Raw genomic sequence first — 9692 nt, forward strand, 5'->3', positions numbered from 1 at the left:
TTCAGCTTAATCTTGCTTTGTAAATAAGTAAGCAAATCTGGCAGGAAAAATAAATAAAACGTTAAAATTAATGAATACCTCATAGAGACTAAGTAAAAATTGCAGCACCACAAAACGAAACGCAAGACAGAACTTGCTATATTTACAGACCACGCCCTCGACACTGAGTCTTTGTCAAACCGTTTTATTATTAGACTAACGTCCTCTGTAATGATGCTGGGATCTTACGGAAAGTAATTTGTGGTCTATTTTTTTTTTGTACAAATTAACTGCCATAAACGGCTCATTCACTGTTAGCTTTTCTTTATTGTGTGCTTTTAATTCACAAAATGAAAGCAAGTCGTCCTGTTGATCTACAGCACGTTGATTCCTTTCCACTGACTATGAGGCAGGAAGAGCACAAGAGGGAGCAGTTACACCAATATCAGCTGTGTCCCTGAATTCATGCTCAATGGGGTGATTTTTGTTTTTGTAAATAAAAATCTTGTACTGCCAGTGTGACATTTTGGATAGTTAAAAAGGCCAGTATGTTTAAAGTTCATCTCTTCAAAGGGTACATTCAGATTGAAATAGCTCTTCTTAATCAAACCAAGAAAAAAATTTAGGAAATTGGCCACAACTCTGGATGTAGCAGTAATTGTATGTTATTGTGGTCATTTATTATGGCAAGATTTGTTTTTTTCTGCCACACAAAGTATTCATTAACATGTCAGATTTTACATACTTACCGTCACAATCTGTTTTCTGTTTGGTTTAATAAAAAACATATTTTGTATAGAAAAAAAAAAAAATGAAGGCACTTTGAGTCAGCGATATGGCAAAATGTTATCTTTTTAGTTTATCTTTCTTCCAGTGCTGCAACTAAACTAATGATTAAACTAGATCTTTTCTCGATTAATTGATTAGTTGTAAAAAAAAAAATTAAAAAATGTTGATCAGTGTTTCCTTAAGCCCAAGATGACGTCCTCAAATGTCTTGTTTTGTCCACAACTCAAAGATATTCAGTTTACTGTCATAGAGGAGTAAAGAAACCAGCAAATATTCACATTTAAGAAGCTGGAATCAGAGAATTTTATTTTTCTTAAAAAAAATACTCAAACCGATTAATCGATTATCAAAATAATTGGCTATTAATTTAGTTGACAACTAATCGATTAATCGTTGCAGCTCTACTTTCTTCAATTATGCATACTTAATTTTTGGATCCATCTAGTTACCACCTTAAAATGAATATTACATGCAAACACTACATTGAAAAAGGGAAACAGGAAAAGAAAATCTTGCAGTTAGTTTATTTTTTTCCAGATTTTCAGCAACATCATCAGCCATTTCCTCCACATGGAACAACAATAGGTTTGATGCTCCATCCTCTGGAGTTTTAACTTGGTATATTTTCTGGTCATGGCAGCACAGCAGAGGTTAAACCTCGTCTCCTCCCCCCTCTCTGCTGGTCCAGACGGTGACGAGCTCAGGTGATAGTTCACAATGCAAACTCACAGACCTCTCACAGGCATCATCAGGAAGCATCACACACAGATGTGGGTGTGGTCGCTTTGATGCGCAACCAGAACAGGCAACGTGCAACTCCAACAGCAAAAGTCCATTTAAACTTGAGAGTATAAGAACAAAATAGCCTGCAGGAGGAGAGAGAGAGAGATAGAGGGAGGAGTAGGGGGATCTACTTTTCCTCTTTAGTCTCAGCTAGAGAATTACATCAAGCTTTAAGGAGGAATAACCCTGACTGGACACAAACTGAGAGGGTATAACAGGGTGAGGAGCAAGTCTTCCTGAGTCGTGAGTATTTATTTATCATCCCTCATCTAGAGTTGTTTTTTCTGCGCATCTTTTTTTTTTCTTGCACCTCCTTTAGTATATTTCTCATCACCACCACCATGGCATGGCCGTGCATCACGCGTGCTTGCTGCATCAACCGCTTCTGGAGCGAGCTGGACAAAGCGGACATCGCGGTGCCTTTGGTTTTCACCAAGTACTCGGATGTGGCCTCGGACTTGCAGCATCAGCATCTTCACCCGCAGCCCAGACAGAAGAGAACCGGAGGAGCCGTCGCCATAGAAACGCAGCATCCCGGAGAGCAGCACCAAGAGCCCGGTAAGGCGCCGCCCGGTGCCGGTGCCGCAGCGGCCAAAGATGGCTCTGCTGCGTCCGTCATGCGTCAAGACTTCAAGGCGTGGAGAGTGCGACCCGAGCCCAGCTGCAAGCCCAGGGACGAGTACCAGCGCTCTGCGGCGCCGTTCAACAACGAGACGCAGTACCAGAAGGATTACAAGCCGTGGCCTATACCGAAGAAACACGACCACCCGTGGATCCCCAAAGCTAGCCCCACCACCACCACAGGAGGAGGAGGAGGTGTATGTAAAGTGGAGCATGCAGAGGCCGAGAGCGGCGTGGAGAAGAGCGAGATCGAGGAGAAGACACAGGAGAAAGAGTTAAAGGAGCCGGTGAAGAAGGTGAGCGTGAAGAGGGAGAAGTCAGCAGAGAGGCAAACTGTGGAGAAGACAGAGGTGCAGATGCCTCCAGATGTTGTGACTGCAGAGGAGAAGAAAGGCAGAGCAGCTGCAGACGCTCTCAACAGACAGATCAAGCAGGTTATGTCGACTTCTAGCAGCTACAGGTATGTCTGAACTATGAGTCTTTAGATACAAGACTTTAGATATACAACTGAGTCATTTATTTACAGTGCTGCATACAAGTACAGCATTTCTGGAAGCATACAGATGTGGCCTCTGTATATGCCACACTGCTGTCTACTGGTAAAAACATTTAGAGATCATTATGTTGACTTCTAGCAGCTACAGGTAAATCTAAGAACTTGAGTATGAGGGGGTGATAAGTTTATTCTAAGCCCTACTTTTGCTTTTCTGTGACTTTAGATGCAACTGAGTCATTTATTTCTGAATGGTAAAAAAAAAATGTGGATCAGTGTTTCCTTAAGCTGACAAGATGAGGTCCTCCAATGTCTTGTTTTGTTCACAACTCAAAAGATATTCAGTTTACTATCATAGAGGAGTAAAGAAACCAGAAAACATTCACATTTAAGAAGCTGAAATCAGAGAAATTTAATCGATTATCAAAATAATTAATTGAGTTGACAAGTAATTGATTAATCGTTGCAGCTCTACTCTCTTTTATTATGCATACTTAATTTTTTTGGATCCATCTAGTTACCACCTTAAAATGAATATAACATACTAAGCCCCTGTTGCTTTTCTGTGACTTTAGATATACAACTGAGTCATTTATTTACAGTGCTGCATACAACTATCCCCAGTTACACAGCATTTCTGAAAGCATACAGATGTGGCCTCTGTATGCCACACTGCTATGTCCACTTTTGCACAACTCAAAGATATTCAGTTTACTGTCATAGAGGAGTAAAGAAACCAGAAAATATTCACATTTAAGAAGCTGGAATCAGAGAAATTTGTTTTTCTTAAAAAAAATACTCAAACCGATTAATCGTTTATCAAAATGATTGGCGATTAATTTAGTTGACAACTAATTGATTAGTCGTTGCAGCTCTACTTTCTTCAATTATTAATTTTTGGATCCATGTAGTTACCACCTTAAAATTAATATTACATGCTAAGCCCCTTTTGTTTTTCTGTGACTTTAGATACAACTGAGTCATTTATTTACAGTGCAGCATACAAGTATACACAGCATTTCTGAAAGCATACAGATGTGGCCTCTGTATATGCCACACTGCTATGTCCACTGCTATAAAATATTTAGAGATCATCAAGGGATATTTGTTATTGCATGGCCTCTTGTTACAATCTCCAGTGATTTCCCAAAGAAAACTGATATTGCCACAGATAAAGGTTGCATTATTGATTCGTTCCCTCCCTAAGAGTACTACCAAATCAATGCAGTAGAGCCCATGAATGGGCACGGCCAGTAAAAGGGTCTGAATGTAATCATGTGTCTATAACGTGGTTTCCTCTGAATTGAATTAGGGATGTATGATGCATGCAAGTTAACAAGACGTGCAGGCTTGCTGGCTGCTGCGCCTTCAATTATGTGTTCAGTTTTGCTGAAGAGAAACTTATTCCAAATGATTATGAACTTATGAACCTACCAATAAACTGAATGTGCTACTACTTATTAAAGCATATAGTTTACAATGTCCTTTGTGAGCAGTAAAACAAAACTGAATCTGATTTCGTAATTAATTAAATGCTATATTAATAATTGGCAGCTGTACAAAAGAAGACGTGTGCAACAAGAATAAACAAAGAAACATTGATAACATAAAACCTTGTTCCTCAGACTTTCTGTTGATTAAAGCAGGCTTACCTGTTTGAAATTGCCAATGAAATATTTTCTTAATCGCTGAATAGAATCAGCTTTGATTTCAGCAAATAATAAGAAAATACACAATTCAGTATACACTGCAATACCAGTTATTAGAGATAAAACAGTGGAGCATTAATAATCATTTCAGTATGCAGCAACAAGAATAATCTCTTAATATCTAGTTGCTGATTTTATAAAATGCATACGATTTCCTGAAGTGGAGAAAACTCCTTATTATCCATAACGGGTTTGTTTAAAGGTCCGTGAGCCTTGATTTGAGCTTTTTAAAGAGTACACAAGTCCACTCTGTAAAACAATACATGTTGCCTTAGAAAGTACATCTAAATTCAAATTTTGACTTAAGTTGTTGCAAGGCAGTTTGGAAACCATGCAACGTTAATTTTCAACAATTTCAGTTACATTAAACCTTTTAGAGTTGAAATGATCAGTTAATTTAGTCTGTACCAAAAATTGATCAGCAACTACTTTGATAATCGATTAATCCTTAACTTAACATTCTCTGGTTCCAGCTTCCCCAATGTAAGGGTTTGATGCTTTTCTTTTTCATCTTTAATCAAGAAAATTACAGGCCAAAGCCCAAAGACATTCAATTAATCTGGAAAATAATTGTCAGATTAATCGATAATGGAAAATAATCATGAGTTGCAGCCGTAAAAACCTCTCTGTTTGCTTTTTCCCATTGTTCTCAGGACTGAGTTCAAGGCGTATAAGGATGTGAAACCAGCGAAGCCCATTAAAGCTCCATCTCAGTATAAACCCCCAGTGGAGGAGACCAGTCTGGAAACCAGCTACAGTGCCACATACAAGGGGGAGCAGGTGAAGGCTCACCCCACTGACAACAAGCTGACGGATCGCAGGAGGATACGCAGCCTGTACAATGAGCCGGGCAAGGACGCTGCCAAGGTGAGAGCATGCCCACACACAGATCCACTGATGTTAGTTTACCACCATTTACTATTACAAGAGTTTCCTTTAAGTACATTGAGTTATAGTCATGTCTAAAGCTTTATCAGCCCTGCTATACCATAGGTTTTAGTACTTTGGGATTAACACACTGTTTTACTTTGTTTTGAACTTGAGTTGTTACTCACTGGAAGTGCTGCTGCGTAAATGTTATTTTATTTTTTACACGCCATCCAAGTCACACTGTGACCTGATGGGCCGGTTCTCAGACTCATTAAACACCAACAAAATGGCTTAAATTTTAAGACATTTTAAATGACAAAATATGTTATTGTTATATTATTCCATCCTGCATATAAATCAGCCAGTGAAATGTTTAAATAGCCAGTCTGTGTACATTTTTAACTGAACAAACAATAACATACCACAACAGAAAATATTTATTGCATCAGTTTGACATTTACATTAATATCACATTTTTGGATTATAGCAGCAAGTGACGTCATCTCTTTATTTGAAGATAATCTTATCACAGATTGGTATCTGCCTGCATGTTATCGACAGCTCAGACAACAACTGGTTAATAATGTGTCTATAGTAGTGTGTTCATATGGCCACTCCCTCTCTCATTCTCGTAGGACATCTCAGAGACTGAGAGCAGCTCTGTTCTAAACCTGCTGTAGTCAGGTGTGTTCTCAGTTTCTTCTAGAAGGCATGGAGGCTGACCTCAAATTGATCAGACGCAAGCGTGCATACTGTACACACATACACACATGCACACACACACACACAAAGTATGTGCCGTGGCCAGTACGAGCCACAGTCACATGTATCACCCAGCTGCCAGATGCAATCCTGCAAAAAACTATCAGCCACATCTTCACTGTTTGCCCACCTCTCAGCCTGCACCACCCACCACCTTTTACGCAGTTTAGTAGTTTAAAAATAATGACCATGTAAATTCTGTGGGTTTATGCAAGAGGGTGGATTCATTATTAAATGAAAGAAACAAAGAAGCTTAAATTATATTTCCAAGTAACAGATAAGAATCAAAACAAAAGAGATGGATTTATTGCATCAGTGGAGGCCAACAAGACAAAAAACCTCTTCACATGTGATTAGTATACATTTAAACAGATCTTCGCTGTTTAGGGCTCTATTTTGGTGACAATGTATGGTGCAAAATGGTATTTTTCAGTTTCAGTTTTCACATGTCTGCACACAATTGGCTCACCATCAATTTCACTGCACACAAGTGGGAAGAGAGGCAGAAGCATGGTGTGTGCCGATGGCAGTGGCAAGTGGTATCAACTTGTTTGCAGATGATGTTATCCTTTTGGCTTTTAATGTCTGATTTGCATAGTAGCAGTTTGCAGCCATGAAGATTTAACTTTATTCTTCAAGGTCCACAGCAACAAGAATGTGTGCTGAAATGTTGTAAATGTTTTAAATCTAATTTGGACTATTGTGGAAAACACCAAGGTGTAGAGTACACTGCTTTTAATGTATTATTTGGCCATGAATTACGCAATCCCCTACCACACCCAATGTCAATATATTCCACCTTGACTAATGTGTCTGTGGCAACAACATTTACACAACATATTTGCCATACCCTTTGCACCACAACCCTTTTATTCACAGAAATAGAGCCCTTCATTTTTAATGTCAACATTTGTCATCTCTTACAATATACAAGTTTTTAAGGTTTATTTATTCAGCAAAAGTTGAGCATGTTTGCAACTTTTATTGCTGTACACCAACTCATTTATAAAAATTTAACATCTGGGAGCTTCAGTCTTTTACTGCTGTGGCAACTCCACAAGAGCAGAGAGAAGCTACGTGCCTTGCTTAATTTTCCCGGTTGGTATGGGAATTTGAACCAGCAATCCTCCAGTCACATGCCTGCTTCCTTAAACATCTAGGTTTAGCCACCACTACTAATGGTTGAATGTTACTAAAATGTTCCTTCTTGAAGGCCTAAGGCTAACATCATACATGTATACTAATATAAACCATTAACGTTGTTTGTTATGGTTTCTTTAAAACTTTAATGGAAAACTGCACGAACCACTGTTCTATAAAAGGAGAGGCACAAATACACCTTTTGTGCTGCGTTTCTTTTTTCTTTTATCTTCATTGCACTAACCACATAATGCAAATATCACCTATAACATATGGTGTCATTTGCCTGCCATTATATTAAGTAAAAGGATAAAACAAGGTAACGTATTGCATGCTAAAATAGGACCTTGACATGATTTAGAGTCTTCTTTATTTAAGCAGTCGTTTAAAGGAATAGTTTGACATTTTGGGAAATGCACTTATTTGCTTTCTTGCCAAGATGAGAGGATCGATGCCACTCTCTGCTACCAGTCTTGCCCGGCCAAGAACTAGTCTGGCACATAACCCACCCATAGATTTTTGGATAGAACCAGGCTAGCTGTTTTCCCATTTCCAGTCTTTTCTGCTAAGCTAAGCTAATCGGCTGCTGGCTGTAGCTTCATATTTAATGGACAGACAGACATGGAATAGTATCAATCTTCTCGTCTAACTTTAAAGTGACTAAGTGCATTTCCCAATATATCTAGTTATTTCTTTAACATCAGTTTAAGTTTAATTGACTATTTTTGTCTTTAATCTCAGTATTTTTCCCCTCTCTTCTCTTTCAGGTGGATAAACCAGTGTCTCGCACCAAACCAAAAAAGACACCAACAACAACAACAGGGAAGATGGTGAAAAAATCAAAAGAGAAGCAGATTGCTAGTTCCCAGTCAGCCAAGAAGAAACCATCTTTGGGCACCCCAGAACCCAAATCAGATGGAGTTGTCACAAAGAAGAGCAAAGAGATCAGCAACAGACTGGCTGAAGCGAAACAGTAAAAGTAAAAAAATCAAAGGCGACTTGATGAATTAGGCCAATTTCTTCCATTTGGTTTATTTCCTTACCTGTTGTTTTTGCTGTCCTGTCATATATTGTTCACCTTTGAATGGGCACTGATGTTGAGCTTTTAGAATAATGCAAATAATTTCACTGTAAAATGTGCGAGTGTGTGTGTGTGGGTGTAAATGTATGAAAGTGTGTAATTCCCTGTATTTTGGTGCACAGAACCGCTTTATATTATTCAGCACATCATTTGCACATCATTTGCACATCATTTGCACATTGTTTATATGAGTTCTGTTGGGCATCGAACTATAAAAAAGAGCCATCGATACACATGTAGTATGTGTATGAAAGGGCATTTTTACCTTTATCTGAATGGATGACAATTGAGATCAATATGAAAATGATTGTATAAAATGTCAAGGGGATGCTTTTTCTCCGAGACTGTATCACATAAGAGGTTTTGTGAAAGTGCAAAATCTGTTTTACGGTTGCGTTTCCTAGTTACAGTGCCTCCGCTGTATGGTCCTGGTTTTCATTTCATTGTTCTGGATGATATCTGGTTTTATCAGTTTGGTTGCTAAGAAACCAAATGAACTGTAATATAATTGCCACAGCTTGCATGCAGGACCCCGTTTTTGGTTGAGTAGCAACATTTTAGCAGACTATGTGTCACAGTCACATTTTAGCTTGTAAATTGAGCCATTAAAGATAAATGTGTAGGGGCAAATATAATGCATGTGTAGTAATAGATTCTGGTCACACCGAAAAACAAAAGTACACACACTAAGTAAAATCATAGTCTAGTGGCTGTTAAAGCTATGAACTAATCACACCAGCAATATGGTTTCACCCACAAACACATTTCTTGCAATATAAATGAAGATCCACTCCTTCGATTTAATGGGAATACGGCAGTTCTTATGATGACTCAATATTGCACTCCATCTTCTAATCTGAGCTGTAACGCTGTAATTGTGCTAAATAAGAAAAAAAAAAAAAAGTATGCATATAGGCCTGAAAAAGGAGAACGTATTGTATTTACTCAGAAAATGTCACTCTGAATGGGCTGATCTCTCCAGGTGCTGAAGGACAAGGAATGGGCCAGGACTTGAACTTCAGCTCTTTAAAATGCTGCCTGTCTGAAAAAATGCGCAAATCACATCTGTTCATTGTGAGCATGACATGAGGTGTTTTTTACTAAAACCCTTAGCGGCCAACATGGCTGCAGTGTGTGAGAGCCCAGTCGAGCACTACCCACCGTGAGTCTGCTTCCAGTTTTAGCATCAGTGTGAGTGTGAGTGAGAGAGTTTTTTGTGTATGACCTCTACAGCCTGCTGCCTGCTAGCATCAAGTCTGACCCAACCACTAGACGTGCTGCTGTGCACTCCATCACCCTGGTGCTATATCTCATCGTATGTGCTGTCTGGTTTGGACTGCGTGTGGCGTCAGACCAGAGTGAAATGATGATACGACAACGTCATACCGCTGCAGACATGTTGTGATGTTGTGCTTGTACTCTCAGCTTGCTCCGAATGAACTCTGATTAAAATGACGATACAGAA

General features: G+C 39.0%; 1 protein-coding gene across 2 annotated transcripts; it reads left to right on the top strand.

Annotated features, from left to right (window-relative positions):
• The first annotated feature begins 1361 nt into the window (after positions 1–1361).
• On the top strand, positions 1362–9692 carry map6b (microtubule-associated protein 6b). Of its 2 annotated transcripts, XM_037776460.1 has the most exons (4): positions 1362–2632; positions 5028–5241; positions 5880–5928; positions 7914–8045. In XM_037776460.1, the coding sequence occupies exons 1-3, from the start codon at positions 1893–1895 to the stop codon at positions 5922–5924; spliced, it is 999 nt and encodes a 332-aa protein (XP_037632388.1). In that variant the 5' UTR covers positions 1362–1892; the 3' UTR covers positions 5925–5928; positions 7914–8045. The 2 variants fall into 2 exon arrangements, with proteins under 2 accessions (XP_037632388.1, XP_037632387.1); XM_037776459.1 differs by lacking the exon at positions 5880–5928 and having other exon boundaries at positions 1370–2632; positions 7914–9692.

Source organism: Sebastes umbrosus, chromosome 7 (assembly GCF_015220745.1).
Source record: "Sebastes umbrosus isolate fSebUmb1 chromosome 7, fSebUmb1.pri, whole genome shotgun sequence".
NCBI lineage: Eukaryota > Metazoa > Chordata > Actinopteri > Perciformes > Sebastidae > Sebastes > Sebastes umbrosus.

Bases quoted from the DNA above. Each gene is read 5' to 3' on its own strand.
- map6b (XM_037776459.1), top strand. From the start codon at position 1,893: ATGGCATGGCCGTGCATCACGCGTGCTTGCTGCATCAACCGCTTCTGG. The intron at 2,633-5,027 runs GTATGTCTGAAC...CATTGTTCTCAG, and splicing joins TCGACTTCTAGCAGCTACAG to GACTGAGTTCAAGGCGTATA. The intron at 5,242-7,913 runs GTGAGAGCATGC...CTTCTCTTTCAG, and splicing joins CGGGCAAGGACGCTGCCAAG to GTGGATAAACCAGTGTCTCG.